The sequence below is a fragment of the Hemitrygon akajei genome, chromosome 3, assembly GCF_048418815.1.
Source record: "Hemitrygon akajei chromosome 3, sHemAka1.3, whole genome shotgun sequence".
NCBI classification, from domain to species: Eukaryota; Metazoa; Chordata; class Chondrichthyes; order Myliobatiformes; family Dasyatidae; genus Hemitrygon; species Hemitrygon akajei.
The window spans coordinates 162,150,869-162,174,498 of NC_133126.1; the positions used below are offsets into that span (position 1 = coordinate 162,150,869).

Here is a 23,630-nt window from a genome sequence, read left to right on the forward strand (position 1 = left end):
CAGGAAGAGAAGTGATGTGACTGACAGTAAACTCAGGTGAATTATTTTGTGCACTGTTAACTCTTACAAAAATTGTGCCATTCCTTTGAATACTTATAACATTCTTCAAAAATGAAGATAATGAAATAAGAAATTCTTCCATTCAAGATGGTGCTGAGCTGCGATGTCCATCAAGGTCGTGACTCAGTCTTAGTTGTTTTCTAAGTTCGTAGGGATAGGTTTGTAGATAGCGCAGGGAATTGGGGTTCAGATTAAGGTTTAGGGACAGAGATAAGGGAGAGTTAGAGGTCGGGGTAGGAGCCTGTGGTTGTAATTCAGGTCAGAGTGCTTCACAGTCAAAGACCAGTGATCTTCAAGGATATACTGTATGTCAGGTCAGCAGGGACTGCTGATGAAGAACAGCAATCTCCATGGACAATGACAGAGGTTGGTAGGTCCCTTGGATGAGGGCTGGTGACCTACCCATGTCATTAGGTCCCTAGATAGGAGGTCCATGCAAGCAGGAGGCACAAGGTTGGTGAGTTGATGACCTCCCAGTTGGTGAGTGCAGAAGCCAAAGCCCTTGAGTCGCTTGTCCAGAAGTCTGAGGCCTGATGTCTGGCAGTCTGAGAATCCACTAAAGATTGGTGGCCTGGAGGTGGGGGCATATCAGTGTGTATATGTTGGTGGCTATGTAGGAGGGAAGAAAAGGCCTAGTTTTGTTGCTATTTCTTGTGTTGTTCTGTTGAACATTGTGGGCATTCTATGTTGGTGCCGGAATGATCTGCCCCCAGCACATACTTGGGGTTGACACTTGCGATCTTCCCCAGCACATTCTTAGGGCTGTGTTGGCTGTTAATACAAATGGCACATTTCCCTGTATGTTCTGATGTATACGTGATAAATAAATGAATCTGAGAAATAAAATTAATACCTAAAGATGAGAAAATGGCCATTTCTATTAGTGTACAGTATATCTGAATCACAATTGTTGCACCTTTGATCATTTTGTGATTACCATTCAATTACATTAGCAACAGCAGCAGAGATCAGCTGCATGATGTTTCAGTGCCTTCACTTAAGCTGAACTTAATGGATTCCAAGAAACATTTGAGTGACATCTTCAAACCTACGAACAAAACCTGTACGATAATATCTTCTATGGAAAAACATATTGTCCTGTTTAGGCATGTAAGTGAGAGAAAGTGCTTCCTTATGCATAATAGTGTTCAAAATTCAGTTTATGTTTTGGAGTTACCATAACCACAAAATATCCAAAGATAAGCTATTTTGGTGAAGGAAGTATCAGAGGGAAAAACTGATTGCTTTGTGTTTACTAAAATACAAGACCATCAGATCACAAGACATAAGAGCAAATTAGGCCATTCAGCCCATTAAGTCTGCTCCGACATTACACCAGGGTTCATTTATCATCCTTCTTAACCCCATATGAGTCAGAGTCATAGAACACTACAGCACAGAAACAGGTCCTTTGGCCTATCTAGCTCTTGCCAAACCATTAATCTGCCAAGTCCCATCGACCTGCACCCAGGTCACAGCCCTCCACACCCCTCCCATCTATGTACCTATCCAAACTTAACTTAAATGTTAATATCAAGCCTGCATCTGCCACTTTCACCCACAGCTTGGTCCACACTCTCAATACTATCTGAGAGAAGAAGTTCCACCTCAAATTCCCCTTAAACTTCTCAACCTTTCATTCTTTTCCAATGACTACTAGTTCTAGTTTCACTAAACCTCAGTGGAAAAAGCCTTCTTGCATTTACCCTAGTCCTAACCAACCTTTCCCTATAACTCAGGTCCCAGCAACATCCTTATAACTTTTCTCTGCACACTTTCAATCTAATTGACATCCTTCCTATCGGCAGGTGACCAAACCTGCACATAATACTAGAAATTAGGTCTCACCAACATCTTATACAATATCAACGTAACATTCCATCTCCTGCACTCCTTTGATTTATGAAGATCACTGTGCCAAAAGCTGCCTTTGCAATCCCATCTACCTGTGACACCACTTTCAAGGAATTATGGATCCATATTCCCAGATCTCTCTGTTCTACCGCACGCTTCAGTGCCCTACTGCTCACTATTTGAATTCTGCCCTGGTTTGTCCTTCCAAAGAATGCAACACCTCTTGCTTCTCTGCATTAAGTTCCATCTACAATTTTTCAGCCCATTTTTCCAGCTAGTCCAGATCCCACTGCAAGCTTTGAAAGTCTTCCTCACTGTTCACTACACCCCCAATCTTGGTGGCATCTGTAAATTGCAAATCCAGTTTACCACATTATCATCCAGATCATTGACAGAGATGACAACCAACAAATGAACCAGTACCAATCTTTACGGCACACCACCAGACGCAGGCTTCCAGTCAGCGAGGCAACATCTGCTATCGATCTGACTTCTCCTGCGAAACCGATGTCTAATCTAATTTACTACCTCATCCTGAATGCCAAGTGACAGAGCCTTCTTAACCAGTCTCCCATGCTGGTTCTTGTCAAAGGCCTTGCTAAAGTCCATGCAGACAACATCTACTGCCCTGCCTTCAACAACTTTCCTGGTGACATCCTTAAAAAAACTCTATAAGATTGGTTAGATAGAAATGACCTCTCATGCACAAAGCCATGTTGACTATTACTAATCAGTCACTATCTATTCAAATACTTACATATCCGGTCCCATAGAATAGAATAACTTACCCACTACTGAAATCAAGCTCATCAGCCTATAATTTCCTGTCTTACTCTTACAGCCTTTCTAAAACATGGAACAACATTAGGTATCATCCATTCCTCCAGCACCTCACTCATGGCTAAGGATAATTTAAATATCTTTGCTAAGGCTCGTGCAACTTCAGCACTAGCCTCCCACAGGGTGCGCAGGAAAATCTTGTCAGGCAAGAGGGACTATCACCCTAATTTGCCTCAAAAGAGAAAACACCTCTTCCTCCGTTATCTGTATATGGTCCATGACTTCACTGCTGCTTTGTCTCACTTTTATAGACTTATGATCACATAGTATGGTATGATCTTATGGTATTATGATCACTAGATGCAGAGTTCCCCTACACAAAATACTGTCACCTGCCTTGTCTCTTTTCCTAATAGGAGATCTAGTATTGCATTTTCTCTCGTTGGGACCTCTGTGCTAAACACATTTAACAAACTCTATCCCATCGAGCCCTTTTACAGTATGGGAGACCCCGTCAATATGTGGAAAGTTAAAATCAATTACTATAAACCAAATCCCAAAAATCAGAGGAAAGAAGATACAGAAAGTTAGTTACATCTTGGGTACTAGCCTCCGTAGTATTCAAGACATCTTCAAGGAGTGGTACCTCAGAAAGGCGACGTCCATTATTAAGGATCCCCATCACCCAGGGCATGTCCTCTTCTCATTGTTACCAACAGGAAGGAGGTACAGAAGCCTGAATGCACACACTCAGCAACCCAGGAACATTTTCATCCCTCCTGCCATCCAATTTCCAAGTGGACATTGAACCCATGAACACTACCTCACTGCTTTATTTTAAATATACTGTATATTATTGTTTTTACACTATTTAATCTATTTAATATACATATATAGACTTACTGTAATTTATTCTTTTTATATTATCACATATTGCATTGTACTGCTGCTGCTAAGTTAACAAATTTCACGACACATGCTCTTAATAATTAACCTGATTCTGATTCAACAAAATTATTTTTCTTGCAAAGGTCTGTGATCTTTCAACAAATCTTCTCCTCTAAAGCCTAAGGACTGTTGGGTAGTCTATAATATAATACCATTAACGTGGCCATCCCCTTCCTGAGTTATATTCCTCAGTTCCACCCATATGGTCACAGTAGATGAACTCTCCAGTCTGTCCTGTTGAAGCACCGTAACATTTTCCCTGATTAGTAATGCCACCCCTCCCTCTTTAATCCCTCCCACTCTATTATGTCTAAATCAACAGAATCACGGAACACTGAGATGCCAGACCAGGTCTCACTAATGGCTACAATGTCATAATTCCATGTGCTGAACTATGTCCAAAGCTCATTCACCATTCCTACAATATTCCATGCACTGAAATACACACGACTCAGAACATTAATCTCACCACATTCAACCTTTCAATTGCTAACTTTGTCTGCAGTTTTAACAGAATCTGTCTCCACAACCTCTCCACTACCTGTTCCGGCAGTCTGGTTCCCATTCTCCTGCAACTCTATTTTAAACTCCCTTGTGCAGCGCTAGCTAATGTTCCTGCAGGGATATTAGTCCCCCTCCAGTTCAAGTGCAAACCATCCCTTCTGTACAGGTCCCACACTCTCTGGAATAGAACCTTGTGATCCAAAATTCTGAAGTTCTCCCTCCCGCACCATCAACTAAGCCACATTTTAGACTGTATGATCTTTCTATTTCTGGCCTCATTAGCATGTGCCTCAAGTAGCAATCCTCAGATCACAACCCTGGAGGTCCTGTCCTTTACCTTAGCACCTAACTCCTTGACTTACTTTGCAGAACCTCGGAACTCTTCCCATCATTATGTTCCATAATCTCTGGCTGTTCAGCCTCCCACTTCAGAATGTTGAGGACTCAATCTGAGATGTCCTTGACCATGGAACATAAGTGACAACATACCATCCAGGAATCAAGTCTTGTTCACAGAACCTCCTGCCTGTTCCCTGAACCAATGTGGAACCCTATCGCTACAGTTCACCTCTTCTCCTCACTTCCATTCTGAGCCACAGAGCCAAACTTAGTGCCAGAAAGCTGACCGCTGTGGCTTTCCTCTATTAGGTTATCCCCCCAACAATATTCAAAATAAACTATACATGTTACTGAGGGGAATGGCCACAAGGGTACTCTGCACTGGCTGCCTATTACCTTTCCCCCTCCTGACAGTCACCTAATACTTGTGTCCTGCACCTTGGGTACAGCTGCTTCCCTCTATCTCCTGTTGATCAACCCTTTAGCCTTCCAAACGATTCGGAGTTCAACCAGTTCCAGCAACAATTCCTTAATACAGTCTGAAAGAAGCTGCAGCAGGATACACCTCTTGCAGGTGTAGTCATCAGGGACACTGGAGGTCTTCCTGCCTTCCCACATACCGTAAGACGCGCATCCCACTATCCTGCCTGCCATCCCCAATGCTTTAAATGTGTAAACAAAAAGAAAGAAAAATTAAAAAATAAACAAAAGCATCTACCTACAGCCCCTGCCTCTCCTTGTCAAAGCCTCAGTTCCCCACTCTAACACTGGCCCACTCACACAATGGATGTTCCAACAATGGCGACTCCACTTAAACTCAACTTCTTTTTGTTGGCCCTTGCCAAGTGCCTAATTATGCACAATTAAACATCTCTTCGGGAACAATGACACACAAAATGTCCTGCTGGCCCATGCTCACATCTTTTGAACTCTCTCACCCACTACAGTCCGTCTCCATGGGAACTCTGGTGCACAGAAGGCATTCTCCTGCTTTCTACTTATAACCTTTGATGCATTCACTAATAGAGAACCTATCAACCTCCTCTTTAAATTTACCCAATGACTTGGTCTCCACAGCTGCCTATGGCAATGAATTCCATTGACTCACTACCTTCTGTCTGAAGAAATTCTTGCTCATTGCTGTTCCAAAGGGACAACCTTCTATTCCGAGGCTGTGCTCTCTGGTCCTAGACTCCCCTACTATAGGAAACATCCTCTCCACATCCATTCTCTCCAGGCATTTCAATATTCAGTTTCAATGACATCCCCCCTCATTCTTCTGAATTCTACTAAGTACATGCCCACAGCTATCAAATGCTCCTAATACGTTAACCCTTTCGTTCCCGGAATTATTCTCATGTACTTCTTCTAAGATCCTCTCCAACACCAGCATATCTTTACATCTTTTCTTAAATAAGGGATCCAAACCAGCTCACAATTCTCGGTGTGGTCTGACCAATGCCTCAGCATTATATGGTTCCTTTTATATACTAGTCCTCTTGAAATAATGTAATATTGCTTTTGCCTTCCTTACCACTAACTCCATCTACAAGTCACTTTTTAGGGAATCCTGCACAAGAATTTTCTCATTGTTTTGAAAATAGTCTGCTCCTTTATTCCTTCTACCAAAGTGAATGGTCATATGAGTCCTGATGAAGCGTCTCGGCCCGAAACGTCGACAGCACTTCTCCCTATAGATGCTGCCTGGCTTGCTGCATTCCACCAGCATTTTGTGTGTGTGTGGCCATATACTTCCCCAGACTATATTCCATCTGCCACTCCTTTGCCCATTCTTCCAATTGGTCCAAGTTCTTCTACAGACTCCCTGCTTCCTCAACATTACCTGCCCTTCCACCTATCTTCATATTGTCCACAAACTTAGCCACAAATCTATCAATTCCATCATCCAAATCACTGACATATGACGTGAAAAGAAGCTATCCCAACACTGACCCCTGTAGAAAACCACTAGTCACCGGCAGTCAACCAGAAAAGGTCTCCTTCATTCCCACTCTTTGCCTCCTGCCAGTCAGCCAATCTTCTGCCCATGCTGGTATCTTTCTTATATTGCCATAGGCATTGTCTTGTTAAGCAGCCTCACATGCGGTACCTTCTCAAAGGCCCTCTGAAAATCCAAGTATTCAACATCCACTGACTCTCATTTTTCTATTCAGCCTGTTATTTCCTCAAAGATTTCCAACAGATCTGTCAGGCAAGATTTCTCCTTAAGGAAACCATGCTATTTTATCAGGACTCCAACATCACATCTTCCCAACAATTGGAGTCAGACTAACTGGCCTATAATTTCCTTTCATCTGTTTCCTTCCCTCCTTAAAGAATGGAGAAACATTTGCAATTTTCTAGTATTAGAAACATAGAAAACCTACTGCACAATGCAGGCCCTTTGGCCCACAATGCTGTGCCAAATGTACTTACTTTAGAAATTACCTCAGGTTACCCATAGCCCTCTACTTTTCTAAGCTCCATGTACCTATCCAGGAGTGTCTTAAGAGACCCTATTGTATCCAAACCATTCCAGAATCTGGTTATTCTTAAAAGATCACTAGTAATACCTACATAGTTCCTCAGCTACCCCTTTCAGAACCCTGAAGTGTAGTCCACCTGGTCCATGCCACTCTTAACACTTCCAGATCTTTCAGCTTTCCAAGCACCTTCTCCTTAGTAATAACAACTACAGTCACTTTTGCCCTGACAGTCTAGAATTTCTGGCATACTGCTGGTGTCCTCCACAGTGAAAGCTGACACAAAATACTCATTAAGTTCATCCACCATTTCTTTGTTTTCCATTATTACTTCTCCAGCATCACTTTTCCAGCTGTCCAATATCCACTCTCTTTTACCCTTTACACATTTGGAAAACTGTTAGGTATCCCCTTTGATATTATTGGCTAGTTTACCTTCATGATTCATCTTTTCTCTCCTTATTGCTTTTTTAATTGCTTCTGTTGGTTTTTAAAAACTTCCCAATCCTTTATCTTCCCACGAATTTTTCTATATTAAGTGCTCTGTCTTTTGCTTTTATGGTGATTTTAACTGCCCTTTGTCAACCACGGTTGCCTCACCCTCCCTTTAGAACACTTGCTCATCTTTAGGATGTACCTATCCTGCACCCAGAAACTCCAGTCATTGCTCTTCTGCCGTCATCCCAGCTAGTGTCCTCTTCCAATTAACTTTGGCCATCTATTCTCTCATGCTTCTGTTATTTCCTTGACTCCTCCAGTTTACTTTTAACATTTGAGGGTATCAAAATGAGGAAACCACCAATACACAGAAGCTCTGTGATTCAGACAAATCATTGCCTCAAAGGAAAGCTGTGTTTTTAATTATTACACTTAGTGCAATTTCAGTAAAATTTCTTCATTTGGAATTTCAATTATAAGAACCATTTCCAGTGCTCTTCAACAATGGCAAATATTCTTCAGTGCACAGCCTGACCCAGAAACCTCAGAAATAAGGTACACTTATTGAACACAGGTAATGATAAAACAGTACCTTTCCTTGAGGAGTCAATGTCCAAATGATAGAGAAGGTTAGCTTATCCTCCATTGGATTCAAACTGCAAAGTTCTTCACAGAGGAATCTTGGAAGCATTGGGATAACCTGTATTAAAATATTACCAAAGCAAGACAAATGAAGTTTAAATAAAGGATATTTTTATGAGATGCAACCTCATTCATTTCTTTCTCATTTATTACCAAACCTAAAAGCGTAACTTACTTTGTAGGTGTTAGTCAATCTCTCCTAGCACAGCTTATTAAATTAAGTAAAAATCATATTGTAAACTAGTTCCTAAAATTGTCCCCATTCTCATCTCCCACATATTCCCCTTTGCTGTCAACTTTATTATTCTTCCTCATGGTCATTCCTGAAACTTCATCTTGTTCTGGAGACCATTCGTATTGCTTTTAATGGAAATTTTTAAAACTTAAATAAATTCATGTAGCCTTGCAGTAATCCACATGAAGATGTCATGGGCACAGGCGTGAGCAATGCTCTAATGATCCAATGTCAAAAATGTGACTTTTACAAATGCTATTTTATGTGACCTTGCTACAATCTGAGGAGTATTTTGCTGCTTTTCTGTGGGAACAAATATCTCCGTCATGAACCAAAGATTGTTACTTACTTCTATAACTAAGCGAGATAAAGTTTTTTTCCCATAACACTCAAGGACACTAAAGATAATTCTGCAAATGAACACCTATAAAGCTTATACATTTTCATTTACCTCATATTAAATAAAACTTCTTACACAGCCATGAAAATTCCACATCATTCATCAGAAATTATTCCTTGGATCTTGGCCAATATTTACCCTTGCAATAAAAGTAAGATTCTCTCTTATTATTACACTATCCATTACTGAATTTCCTACTATTGAATTTCTGTGCTCACAAGGAGGTAACATCCAGATGCCTTTCCTGCAGCTCTAACAGTGAAAGTAAAAGGAGGGCACCTTAAAATTCAAGGTACAGACAAGGCCTTCAAGAGATGCAATTAAATTTACTGCAAAATGGCAGAAACAATTAGCCATTTGTGATTGTACCTGCAAAGAAAATGTGATCAATCACGTCTCACTTTCCAAAAAAACTCATGTGCTGTAAGAATGCAATAAATCAAAAGTAAAGTCTGTTTATTTTAACAAACTAAAACACACAATGTGCAAAGTACAAGTCATTATCAAATGACCATGATTGCCAGGTAGAAGATCACAAGAGCTCAACACAAGTCTTTATTACCCCCCTCCCCCACCTTAAATCACTTACTTAACTGAATCATTTATCACTGACCATTAAGACTATTGAATCTACTGGCATGTTGGGAAGGGAGATCTGTGTTTGAAAGACAGTCTCCCAATGCATTCCCTACCCTTCATTGCATCGATAAAACTTTCTTCAAGTTACAAATTTAATCCTTCACTGTGGCAGCAATTTATGATCTGTATCTTCGCTGCTTAGAGAGTGGTACTTCAGCTGGAGTTAGCAATTTATCCATTTTCAAAGATGATAAACACTTAACCCTTAGATTTTTTTTAACTGATTTTCAAATCTGGTACTTTACGTTCTTCTACAATGTTTGCACCATTCTCCTGTTTTAAGAAGAAGGTCATAAAATATTACTTAAAACTTACAGATATCCTGTACATCCATACTGAGGCAATTTTTTGTCCCAACTTTCCTTAGTTATCTTCTTAATGTTCTTATAAAACCTCTTTGGATTTTCTTTGATTTTGGTTGCCAATATTTTCCCTAACCTCTCTTTACTTTTCAACCACCTCTCTAATTTCAATTCTATATTTTCTACACTTTTCCAGATTTTCCACTCTATTAAACTCTCAATGTATAATATATGGATTGCAAAAAGACTATCAGGTTTGATTAACCAAAGGGCAATAGAAACAGAGACAGCAATAGATATATAATGAGTGAATATCCAAGAAGATTTTGCATTACAGATTCATGTCGATGGTCAGAAGATGTCAAGTCAGGGGACAAACAGCAGAACAGATAGAAAGCAGGTTACAAATTGAAAATGAAAAGGCAGGGTTAAAGTTAACGAATATAGACTAAGAAAGGGTAGGAGTTTTTACACAAAAATTTACTGCTGCTCATTACTCACCGGCACATTGTTAATGTTATGGGCAAACTTATAATTAGACTGGGAAGACAGGTTTTTCCTTATCATGAGCAGTTAAACAAATTAGATTTCTATTCTTTGAAGTTTAGAAGATCGTAAGATTCTGGGTGGCGTGAGAAGGTATATTAAGCTGCTTCCAAGATAATTAGGGAGCATTTATTTTAAAAAGAGACATAGGAACACCTGGCAGGAGTAAATACCGTATAGCAGTATAGATAAGAAAATTTGTATAGATATTAATAAATGTGGAAGAAGTGTGTGACAGTCAAATAAGCATGAACACATTGGTAGGAAGAAAAAGACCATGTAATCCTTGGAAAATATGTTAACTTGGTATAAATCCTTGATTGCAATTCACTTTGAATACTGCGAGCTGATCCCATCTTAATGTCATATCAGATGATGCTAGCATACAACACTCCCTCAATCAGCATTTTCCAGAAAGCTCACAAAAATGTCTTCTTCACTCTTTTACATCTGTTTTTTTACCTTAAATGTGTTTCTGGGACTGTCAGAGACTGTGATTTATTGTTTGGGGATCAATTAAGTGACCCAGCGCTTTGCTGTCTCTGAGAAGATTCCAGGAAGCGAGCACATACTCATACGGCCTTGATGCAAAGACGAGCGCGAGCTGATGTTTGACTCCATTTCACTGGTAAAGCATCAATTAATCGCCAATTAAAGCACAGAGGAAGATTGAGACATCAAAGCGAAAGCAGAAGGCGAGTTAGAGTTCTGCACCAAATGCTTTCCTTCTGATCGCAGCCGGAGAAGGAATCTGTGAGCAGCCTATTGCTGTGGCAGGCAGGTACGCCTCTCTGCCTCGTTTGGTGTCCCTCTCTTTTGATGAATGTCAGTGATATCAGGGGATGGTATCGTGGTTCTGTGTTTACGGATTGGACTGTGGACTTTTTCAGACTAATGGCTTTTATGTTCTGTGCTCTTTATCGCCTGTTCCTTTTCTGTTTTGTCGTGCGAGGGGAGCGTGTTTGTAGGTTGATGTTCCGTTGCGTCCTGTTAGCTTTTTTTGTGGGGGCGGGGAAGAGTTGTTTTATGGGGGGGGGGGGGGGGGGGAATGTTCCTGTTCCGTTTTGTGTAGGGCGAGGAGGTTAATGATTGGGATGCTATTCTTTTCGTGTGGGAGTTGGGGTTTGATGTTTCCCTCTGAACAACTTTCATGCTCTTTCTTTGTTTCCTGGCTATCTGGAGAAGACAAATTTTAGAGTTGTATACGGGTACATGCTTTGATAACACGTGAACCTTTGAAATCAGAGACATTTCACAAAATATATAACCTAGCTTTACAAAAATTATACCACAAGGTTCCAGGTTCACAAAGATTATACCACAAGGGGGAGGTTATAACTCTCAAGAAAGGCAAGCTGAGACTTCTTAACTTCTCAAAAACTTTAAAACAGCATTAGTCACAGAGTGATACAGCACAAACAGGGCCTTCAACCCATCTAGTCCGTGCTGACGTGGTCTTCTGCTCGTCCCACATACCTGCACCCAGTCCATAGATCTCCATGCCCCTCTTATCCATGTACCTGTCCTACAACTGAACCTGCATCTACCACTTCTATTGGCAATTCCTTCCACAGTCACACCATCCTCTGATTATCTCAAACATTGGTTGGGAAATACTTCCATTTACAGACAAGTCTCAAGCAAGGGCCCACAAATCCAAGACGGTCACTAATAAGTGCAGAGGGAATTCAAAAAGAACTTATTTAATCAGAGAGTGGTAGAATATGGTATATGATGCCAATGACGATGACTGAGGCAAACTTGTTAATGGGGTCATGTGAACATGGGTGGTGGAGAACTAGATGTTGTCATCATAAAAGTGCCACCACTATTATAAATGTAGTTCCTAATCATGTCCACCAAAATAATTAAAACTATTCCATCACTTGTAGGTCCTTTAGAGCAAAGGTTAATCTTCATATGCATTACCTTCTGAACTAGGTAGACACTGGTTGCCCTCTTGCTGGCAATTTCATCAACAGCAGTCCCTTCACGAACAAAGTAACTCACATCTGCAATATGTACTCCAACCTCCATGTTTCCTTTAAATAAATCATTAGAAATATTAACCAAATATACATTCCTCATAAATAATGAACATCTAAAATTTACCAAATTTATAACCAATATATTTTGAATCAATAATCCAGTATTAAATGAAATAAGATTTCATATCTTACCTAACCTAAAAGCTTGCAGTGGCTTGTTTAAAACCAGCTCCCAAACAGAAATCAGTACAGCACAGGAACTGGCCCGTTGGCCTATGATGTCTGTGCCAACCATGGAGGTCAATTTAAACTGCACATGGTCCATTGCCTGTTTATGAGCCTATTTAAATGCCTCCCAAAAAAATCAGGGTGTCACTGATTTTCAGTCACTAATTTTGTTGTATTTTACCATTGGACTTCTAAATCTTGAAGAAGTCCTAAATGATCAAATTATCTATAGCAATAAAATCAGTAGCAAAGTGCAAATATTTAAATGACTAAAACAATTACATTACAATAGCTTAAATGCAGTAAAACATCTCAAGTTCAAGTTTAATGGTCTTTTAACTATACGCAAAAATATAGCCAAATGAAACAGCATTCCTCCAAGCCCAGGGTGTAAAACACAGTACCAACAGTCACACAGACAGCACATACAGCAGAAAACAGTCACAAAAATAATATAGCCAAAGTCCCTGAGTCACATGGCCTGAAGACTGATGGTACATAGGATGTTGCCCTGGAGCCACAGTTCTGCAAGAACAAGCATGCAGCAGTTCATCATCTCTTCCTCATTGCTGGTGCAGCCACAGATGAACACAATCCAGCTTGTTTTCCACCGAAGGGAGGGGCCAGTCCTACTTCAACCGAACCTCTGCTCTCTCCCACTCCTGGGTAGCTGCAACAGGCGTCACCAACGGGATCAAGGCCTGATCCACACAACAACTGAGGCTTCGCAGCTCCCCCACCATCAGTGTTACCAATGAAGCAGTGAACAAGACTTGCTTTCTTCTACGTTACCTATGCCCAACAGGGTCTTGCAATCACAATAAAAACATCCAAGGTAATCATTTGCACCGTTTGTTGGACTGCGCACTGCTTCTGCACAATGGAAGACAACAAGTCCTGGCAACAACGCAGTATGCAACAAGTCCAGCTCTGTCACTATCCAACAACTCACTGATGAGATAGACCTGATGTTCTTAACATCCAGCAGTGTTTTGTGATTGATAAAAAGGCATCAAGGACAAAAAAATTACACAACTGGTTGGATCGGGAGGCCTCCACGACCAAGTACACCATTATCTTACCGACTCTTATCGGTTCTTAGCAATATTATCAAGACCTCCACCTTACCCATTTTATCAAGAACTTTTTTAAGAATGTTATTGGACAAAATTAGACACAAAGAGCCACTTAAAGGTAATCTATTTAGGTGATAAAAATTGGATTATAAAGGAAGGATTTAATGAGTATCTTAGGAGAAGATGAAGAAAGTGAGAAAAGTTTAGGTTTTAGAAAATTTAAGATATGTTGGAATGACAGAGGTTGTGGACAGCTAAAGCAGATGTAGCGGTGTAAGCCTGAACTTAATTCACAGAGGGTTGCTGAAAGGGAAGATAAATGCCCTAAATAACTTTAGCGCAGGAATGAGTAATAAAAACTAAGGTTTAGCTAAACAAAGGGCCTGGACAGATCAACGAGCGCAAGGGATTGTGATATTGTGAGTGAGTTCTGTGTTGAATTCCAATTACCACATGGTGAAAGGCAGGATGACCGAGAGTCCTGAAAAAGTCCATGCGTTAAGTATGGGTAAAGACTTCAGTCAGACAAACAGTGTTGTGTGGCCATCTTGGAGCTGGTAGCAGGCAGTTTTGGGTATGGAGAGGTTAAAATTTGAAAAGTTGCCTCAAGAAAATGCAAAGGTACTAAATCATTCTAATTCAGCCTCACCAATGGCCAGAAATCAGTGAGACCGTGTGTGGCTCTGGTCATTCAGCTATAGAAAAGATGTCATTAAGCTGACAAGGGTGTTGAAAAGATTCAGAATTATATTGCCAGGGCCAAAGGGCTTGAGTTATAAGGAGACACAGAATAGGCTAGGGTTGTTTTCCTTGGAGAGTAAGAAGCTGAGGGGTGACCTTACAGAAGTAAATAAAATCAAAGAGCATGGCTTTAAAAAAAGAGGGGAACATTTAAGGGGGACCTAGGGGAAGACTTTTGCACCAAGAAAGTGATGGGTATATAGAATTTTTAAATGTTTGGACTTCAATTGCATGTCAAATGCTATTTGCTGTTTAAACTGATAATTTTGACCAAGAATAAAATTCTAATGTTTTTGAGAATCAACACACACACACACACACACACACACACACACACACACACACACACACACACACACACACACACACACACACACACACACACACACACACACACACACACACACACACACACACACACACACACACACACACACACACACACACACACACAAAGGGAACAGTTTTCAAATTTTCTGCTAATTCCAATCATGCAATATACTTTGATTTAAAGATCTAAGAAAAACAGTAAGTGTCTGTTAACCAATAGGATTGCTCTCAATAGCAAGTGACCAGGCTTATGGATTTTTATGGGTAGTTCAATTTTTGATCCATTAGATTTTGAGACTATTGAGCCAGCAGTGCTTTGGGTTGCTTTCCCTTGTTTCTCCATTGTCATGAGTCCAATGATGGAGCATATTTAAGCAGCAGCATCATCCAATATTATTACTTGATTCCAATGGAACAGCACGAACTTCGTCAGACTTCCAAGTTCTCAGGAAAGGAAATATACCCACTGGGCTTAGAGTACGTTAGATCATCCACATAATGCAGCCCACTGCAATCAAAACTAAGAAATAGCTACTGGATGAACAGTAATTAATCCTTTAAAACTAAATGACTTAAATTTTAAAATTTAGTTTTCAACTGCATGCATTCTTTAGTATTCTAAGTTTTACAACTAATTTCAATTTTGAAAAGGATTTTTGAAAATGCACCTTGGTTGATTGGTGACCAAGGTTATCCATAAACATTCAATTTCAGTAACAGATTTAACAGCATGTGAACTTGGGGATAGGGCCGCACACAGCTGTTCTGGCCACTTTTGCTATAAAAGGCCTTGCATTAAACAATAGCAATATACTAGGAATCAGACAACAAAAAAAAGGTACCTAAGACCACAGATGAACAACCAGGCAACATTAGGATCAGCAGATCAGTCACATTTTTACTTTCCCCACAATAAATACCAGAGAAGCTTACTTCATTTTTTTTTTGAGAGAGATAGATCTAGTATGCTTTTTCACAAAAATTCAATTACATTAATACCATTGTATAATTTCTGAAGTACTTCAGATTACAATCTACTATGAGCCCTGTTGCATGGCTCCTTTCACTGACTTTCCACTTTTTTTGTTCCTTCTGTTCATTGCATCAACTTGCCCAAAAGTTCTTGATTAATAGCAGGAAGGCTATCTGAAATTTCCACCATGACTGCTGGCGTAGAGACTGCATTAAAATTTAAGGGCCGGCTCCATCTAGATTCGTATTTTTTTAAACTTGCCAAGCCAAGCCAATGTCTATGAGTTCTCTGATAAAGGATCATTTGATTGGAATCACTACCCTTTTGCCTCAAGTAAAGAAAAGTAAGCATTTAACTAATTTTAAGCTTTTGTCAAATAGCAGAAGATTTGCAGATTCAAAATTGTAAGACACTAGGCCATTACCTATAACTACCAGCACAATATTACAAAGCAGGACACAGGGCAAGTAGTCAATAACATCAATAACTAACAGGATATCAGCTTCATGTTGTGACAAATTCTATCCTCTGACTCATTGTTGGCAATCATGAAGGAAATCAACTAATTTGTAATGACATACAATCATAGTGGCTGGCCCATTCATCATTTGTCAGCATGGAAATAAAAGTAATTTTTCTCTGAACCTACCCAAGACAAATGGAATATTTTCCTTCATATATCATCAGACAAGAGCCAAACTACTAAACTACCTTCATTTACAATATTAAACCCAGGAAAGATATGAATCAGTAACTATCTGAAACAATAACAGACTGATTACGACTTTGCTAAGGCACACCTAAAATGTCACATTTTGATCTTATATTTTGCAGTCCAGGTTAATTTCATCTAATATATTTCCTTTTTAGTTTTATTTACACATTCTCAATGCAGAATCTTCTGTGCTAATGGTGATCTCTAAAAGCTAACTTATGCAAAATTAGCAAGGCATGCAGAGCTTTTCCCATTCTTCTTCTAGACCTGATTTAAAAAAAATGTTCTATGCATCTTCAAGTAAGATCATTATAAATGTAAGTTTCCTAGAGATGGAAGGGAAAGAGAAACTTTACTTCTATCAAACCAACTGAAAGCTTATTTCACTGAAAAGTTACGTTAGAATTTTCATAAATAGACATTTTCAATCACTAATGCTCAGAAGCGATTAGAGACACATGCTCTTTTCCTGTTTTAAAACTTTGTATAATATTTGATAAAGAAATATAACAACAAATTTTCAGCAAATAATTTCTAAGACAGGGGTTCCAAACCTTTTGTATGCCATGGACCCCGGATTGGGAACCCCTGTTACAAGATAAAACTAATAAAAAGAACATACCATCAGGGAGTTCACGGCAAGATAATGCATCATCCAAATCCCTTGCAGTTACCGGATCAATTGTGAATATGCATTCATTCCTGTCAAGAAAATCATAAATTATAAATCTTCTTTTAGAAACTATTAATTTTCTGATGAAAGCTATGTAGGAATCTCTTGGATTGCTGATACTGTTTTGAAGGTCCAAGAGATCCCAAGGTCCAGTTCAGAAGACCATTACCAAACAAAATCCAATTCCAAACCACTTAAAACATTATTAAGACCAGACAGGCAAGCTTAGAAGTGCATCTCAAAGACAGAAAGAGGGGCAGAGGGGCAGAGGCACAGAAAGAATCAGACAAAGTTAAAGTTAAAAGACTTGGGAGCGAAAAGCATATTTGCCAATGCTGGAATAATTGAAACATAAAGAATCAAGAAGTGGAGTTCAGATAGCATGCAAGGTTAAATAGTTGAAGATCAAAGAGTGTATATTTACAAATATAGATCAGCAATTTAAAATTAGGATATTATGTAATTGGGAGATAAAGGATAATCAATCAAAGGGGCAACAGCTACATGAGAATGAGTCTGAGCGCAAACACAGCAGAGTTTGAATGTCCTCAGATTTACGGAGCATAAACCAAGGATAAGTATCCTGGAGAGTCCTGAGCCCTAAATAAATAGACGACTGTTAGAGAACAGGTGAGCTGAGACAACAGTCAAGTTAAGTGGCATTTTGAAAGTGGAAATTGGTAATTTTGGTGATGCTGTAGTTCATCCTTGGTGAGAAATGATATCAAAGTTTGAATAAAATTTGGAAATAAAGTTCATATCTGGGACTGAAGATACTGTCAGTAACCAGTTTGAAGAAATTCCTGTTCAATGAATATCTAACTTTGACGAAACAAAGATGGAGTCAAGATATGTGAAAATGAAATGGCATTGGATGTCACGGTATATATGGAAATTATTGGATCAGATCCTACAGGTAAATGCCAGCAGTTCCATTTGCAAGAACAGTCTTGGAGAGCATTTTGATTGGTTGCATTACCGCCTGATATGAAAGCTCCAATGTACGGAATCGAATAAAGCTTCAGAGGGTTGTAGCCTCAGCCAGGGTGGGGCACTAAACTCCCCACCATTGAGGACATCTTCAAAAGGCAGTGTCCTAAGGAAGCAGCGTCTATCAATGAGTATCCGAACCATCCAGGGCATGCCCTCTTCTCATTACTACCATCAGGGAGGAGATGCAGGAAACTGAAGACACACACTCAACAGTTTACAAACAGCTTCCTCCACTCTGCTACCAGATTTCTGAATGATTTATTAACACCTGCTTTGGCAGATTTTTCACAATTGTCTTCTGCTGAAGCACAAAGTTGCAGAAATTCTCCAGCATTGACACTGATCATTGCCTAGAAATACACTCAGTGATCACTTTATTAGTGTCCATTGGTGTACGTTCATGGTTTTTACTCCTGTAGCCCATTCAGGCAAGGTTTGACGTGTTGTGCAGAGATGCTGATCTACAGACCACTTTGTAATGTGTGATTATTTGAGTTACTGTCACTATCCTGTCAACGTGAACCAGTTTGGCAATTTTACTCTGACCTCTCTCATTAACAAGGCATTTTTGTCAACAGAACTGCCACTATTAGGATGTTGTTTTTAAATTTTTGCACCATTCTCAGTAAACTGTTGTGCATAAAAATCCCAGGAGATCAGTAGTTGCTGACATGGTCATATCACCCCATCAAGCACCAACATTTATTCCACAAAGTCACTTCGATCACAATTCTTCAGAATTCGGAGCAAGAAGGCTGCGAGTGAACTGCTGATTTTTCGGAGCGAAGGAAGTTTTTTACCACTCAGGTTAAAGAGAGGCGAGACTGCGCAGGCGCGTAACATTAGCCAGTTGAACGTGAAAGGTTTCCGAAGGCAAGGAACCTTCAACGGTTTTTAATTCAGAGCAAGAAGACTGTGAGTGAACTGCTGATTTTTCGGAGCAAAGGGAGATTTTTACTACTCGTGTTAAAGAGAGGCAAGACTGCGCAGGCACGTGATGTCAGCTAGTTGAGCGTGAAAGGTTTAAAAAGAAGACCGCCATATCCAGTGGGCAGCGGACTGAGAAGCAGCAGAATGTTAGGGCTTTGGCTCAACTGGCTTAGCGGTAACGGGACGAGGCGAAGTAGGAAATATGTGTGTGAGGCCAGTTTTCAGTGCTCGGTGTCAGATGTGGGGGGTCCTGGAGCCTCCCAGCTTCCTGGACGGCCATATCTGCACCAGGTGTGTTGAGCTGTAGCTCCTGAGGGACCGAGTTAGGGAACTGGAGATGCCTAGTCAGGGAGAGCGCGGAAGTGATAGAGAGGAGTCATAGGCAGGTGGTCACACCAGGGCCACGGGAGACGGACAAGTGGGTCACAGTCAGGAGGGGGAAGGGGAAGAGTCAGTACTAGAGAGAACCCCTGTGGCTGTACCCCTTGACAATAAGTACTCCTGTTTGAGTACTGTTGGGGAGGACAGCCTACCTGTGGGAAGCGGCAGTGGCCTTGCCTCTGGCACGGAGTCTCGCCCTGTGGTTCAGAGGGTAGGGAAGGGAAAAAGGCAGCAATAGTGATAAGGGATTCTATAGTTAGGGGGTCAGTTGGACGATTCTGTGGACACAGGAAAGAAACTCGGATGGTAGCTTGCCTCCCAGGTGCCAGGGTCTGGGATGTTTCAGATCGCATCCACGATATCCTGCAGTGGGAGGGAGAACAGCTAGAAGTCGTGGTACATATTGGTACCAATGACATAGGTAGGAAAAGGGGAGAGGTCCTGAAAAAAGACTACCTATGCCATGCGACAGTGAGTATAGGAACAGAATGAGGTGGAGGATAAATGCATGGCTGAGGGATAGGAGCAGGGAGCAGAGATTCAGATTTCTGGATCACTGGGACCTCTTTTGGGGCAGGTGTGACCTGTACAAAAAGGACGGGTTGCACTTGAATCCCAGGGGGACCAATATCCTGGCGGGGAGGTTTGCTAAGGCTACTGGGGAGAGTTTAAACGAGAATTGTTGTGGGGGAGGGAACCAAACTGAGGAGACTGGGGAAGAGGAGGTTAGCTCACAAATAGAGAAAGCTTGTAGACAGTCCGAGGAGGAGGATAGGCAGGTGATAGAGAAGGGACACACTCAGACCCAAGGCTTGAGATGTGTCTATTTTAATGCAAGGAGTGGTGTGAACAAAGCCGATGAGCTTAGAGCGTAGATCAGTACTTGGAGCTATGATGTGTTGGCCATTGCAGACACTTGGATGGCTCAGGGACAGGAATGACTACTTCAAGTGCCCAGTTTTAGATGTTTCAGAAATGACAGGGAGGGAGGCAAAAGAGGTGGGGCGTGGCACTGTTGATCAGATTGAAGAACAGATAAAGAAACAGATCCTGGAAAGGTGTAATAATAACAGAGTTGTCATAATGGGAGATTTTAATTTTCCAAATATCGATTGGCATCTCCCTAGAGCAAGGGGTTTAGATGGGGTGGAGTTTGTTAGGTGTGTTCAGAAGGTTTCTTCACACAGTATGTAGATAAGCCTACAAGAGGAGAGGCTGTACTTGATTTGGTATTGGGATATGAACCTGGTCAGGTGTCAGATCCCTCAGTAGGAGAGCATTTTGGAGATAGTGATCATAATACTACCTCCTTTACAATAGCATTGGAGAGAGATAGGCACAGACAAGTTAGAAAAGTGTTTAATTGGAGTAGGAGGCATTATAAGGCTATCAGGCAGGAAATTGGAGGCTTAAATTGGAAACAGATGTTCTCAGGGAAAAGTACAGAAGAAATGTGGCAAATATTCAGAGGATATTTGTGTAGAGTTCTGTATAGGTACATTCCAATGAGACAGGGAAGTTATGGTAGAGTACAGGAACCGTGGTGTACAAAGGCTGTAATAAATCTAGTCAAGAAGAAAAGCTTACAGAAGGTTCAGAGAGCTAGGTAATGTTAGAGATCTAGAAGATTATAAGGCTACTAGGAAGGAGCTTAAGAAGGAAATTAGAAGAACCAGAAGGGGCCATGAGAAAGCTTTGGCAGGCAGGATTAAGGAAAACCCCAAGGCATTCTACAAGTATGTGAAGAGCAAGAGGATAAGACATGAAAGAATAAGACCTATCAAATGTGACAGTGGGAAAGTGTGTATGGAACCGGAGGAAATAGCAGAGGTACTTAATGAATACTTTACTTCAGTATTCTCTATGGGAAAGGATCTTAGTGATTGTAGTAATGACTGACAGCAGACTGAAAAGCTTGAGCATGTAGATATTAAGAAAGAGGATGTGCTGGAGCTTTTGGATAGCATCAAGTAGGATAAGTCGCCGGGACCAGATGAGGCAATTGTGGGATGCGAGGGAGGAAATTGCTGAGCCTCAGGCGATGATCTTTGCATCATCAATGGGGACAGGAGAGGTTCCGGAGGATTGGAGGGTTGCGGATGTTGTTCCCTTATTCAAGAAAGGGAGTAGAGATAGCCCAGGAAATTACAGACCAGTGAGTCTTACCTCAGTGGTTGGTCAGTTGATGGAGAAGATCCTGAGAGGCAGGATTTATGAACATTTGGAGAGGTATAATATGATTAGGAATAGTCAGCATGGCTTTGTCAAGTGCAGGTTGTGCCTTACGAGCCTGATTGAATTTTTTGAGGATGTGACTAAACACATTGATGAAGGAAGAGCAGTAGATGTAGTGTATATGGATTTCAGCAAGGCATTTGATAAGGTACCCCTATGTAAGGCTTATTGAGAAATTAAGGAGGCATGGGATACAAGGGGACATTTCTTTGTGGATCCAGAACTGGCCTGCCCACCGAAGGCAAAGAGTGGTTGTAGACAGGTCACATTCTGCATGGAGGTCAGTGACCAGTGGTGTGCCTCAGGGATCTGTTCTGGGACCCTTACTCTTTGTGACTTTTTATAAATGACCTGGATGAGGAAGAGGAGGGATGGGTTAGTAAATTTGCTGATGACACAAAGGTTGGAGGTGTTGTGGATAGTGTCAAGGGCTGTCAGAGGTTACAGCAGGACATTGATAGGATGCAAAACTGGGTTGAGAAGTGACAGATGGAGTTCAACCCAGGTAAGTGTGCACTGGCTCATTTTGGTAGGTCAAATATGGTGGCAGAATATAGCATTAATGGTAAGACTCTTGGCAGTGTGGAGGATCAGAGGGATCTTGGGGTCTGAGTCCACAGGACACTCAAAGCAGCTGCGCAGATTGACTCTGTGGTTAAGAAGGCGTATGGTGTATTGACCTTCATCAATTGTGAAAATTAATTTAGGAGCCAAGAGGTAATGTTGCAGCTATATAGGACCCTGGTCAGACCCCACTTGCAGCACTGTGCTCAGTTTTGGTCTCCTCACTACAGGAAGGATGTGCAAGCCACAGAAAGGGTGCAGAGGAGATTTACAAGGATGTTGCCTGGATTGGGGAGCATACCTTATGAGAATAGGCTGAGTGAACTCGGCCTTTTCTCCTTGGGGCGAAGGAGGATGAGTGGTGACCTGATAGAGTTGTACAAGATGATGAGAGGCATTGATCGTGTGGACAGTCAGAGGCTTTCTCGCAGGGCTGAAATGGTTTCCACAAGAGGACACCGGTTTAAGGTGCTGGGGAGTAGGTACAGAGGAGATGTCAGGGGTAAGTTTTTTTTTATTCAGAGTGGTGAGTGCGTGGAATGGGCTGCTGGCAATAGTGGTGGAGGCAGATCCAATAGGGTCTTTTAAGAGGCTTTTAGATCGGTACATGGAGCTTAGAAAAATGGTAAGCCTAGTAGTTTCTGAGGTAGGGACATGTTCGGCACAACTTTGTGGGTCGAAAGGCCTGTATTGCACCGCAGGTTTTCTATGTTTCCCCATTCTGACGTTTGGTCTGAGCAACAACTGACCCACTTGACTATGTCAGCATGTTTTTATGCATTGATACTTGATAAGCTGATCAGATACTTGCTGGTGTACCTAACAAGTGGCCACTGAGGGTAATCAGTATAGGGTGTTTCCATTTGTTTAAAAGCACAGTAACAAAGAACAATGGTTGCAAAAGCCTTTGGTTACAATCACTTTACACATTTTGTGACTGAATTTTGGTTAAATCATCTTAAGCATTTTGAGACAAGGGCCAGTGGTTTGCAAGGTTTTGAGCAGGAGGGGTGGCTTCTAAATTTGTTTACTGAGGAAGATGGTTAGTATACATTTAAAAGAGCCTGACGAAAGGTAAACTTTAACAATGTCAGGAAATATGGGCCGCAGTTTAATACAGTTAAGAGAAAGGGAGCAGGAGGTAGATTTTGTAGTTATGGTAAGCTCGAAGAGAGCTTGGAGGGGGGACAGGAGAGAAATGAGAGAAATTTATAATTTCAGGTTTAGGCACATTTCCAGTCCTCCGGAACCAATCTATAATCTCATGATTCTGCATTCTGTCGAAGTTTTACCTTATGCTACCTCACTGCACTGCTGTAATGAATGTCATTACAGGAAGAATTACAGGAAGAAAGCAGGATGAGGTCCGACAAGCTGAATTTAGGGAGCTAGGAGGTAAATTAAAGAATAGGACTTCAAAGGTAATCATTTCGGGATTATTACAGGTGCCATGTGCTAGCCAGAGATGGAATAGCAGGATAGCTAGAATGAATATGTGACTTCAGCGGTGGTGCAGGAAGGGGGGTGTCAGATTCTTGGGGCATTGGAACCACTTCTGGGGGAGGTGGGACTAGTCCCGTCCCGACGGTCTACACCTGCGCAGGGCCAGGATCAGTCCTAGGGAGATTGTTCG

General features: G+C 41.1%; 1 protein-coding gene across 2 annotated transcripts in view; it reads right to left on the bottom strand.

Annotated features, from left to right (window-relative positions):
* dis3l2 (DIS3 like 3'-5' exoribonuclease 2) overlaps nucleotides 1-23,630 on the bottom strand; it is a 307,005-nt gene that overhangs the window by 169,810 nt on the left and 113,565 nt on the right. For both annotated transcript variants that reach the window (XM_073041187.1, XM_073041186.1), the window contains exons 10-12: nucleotides 16,844-16,923; nucleotides 12,100-12,212; nucleotides 7,999-8,106 (exon numbers count right to left, since the gene is read on the bottom strand). In XM_073041187.1, coding sequence (XP_072897288.1) covers nucleotides 7,999-8,106; nucleotides 12,100-12,212; nucleotides 16,844-16,923 — 301 coding nt within the window. The remainder of the gene's footprint in view (nucleotides 1-7,998; nucleotides 8,107-12,099; nucleotides 12,213-16,843; nucleotides 16,924-23,630) is intronic.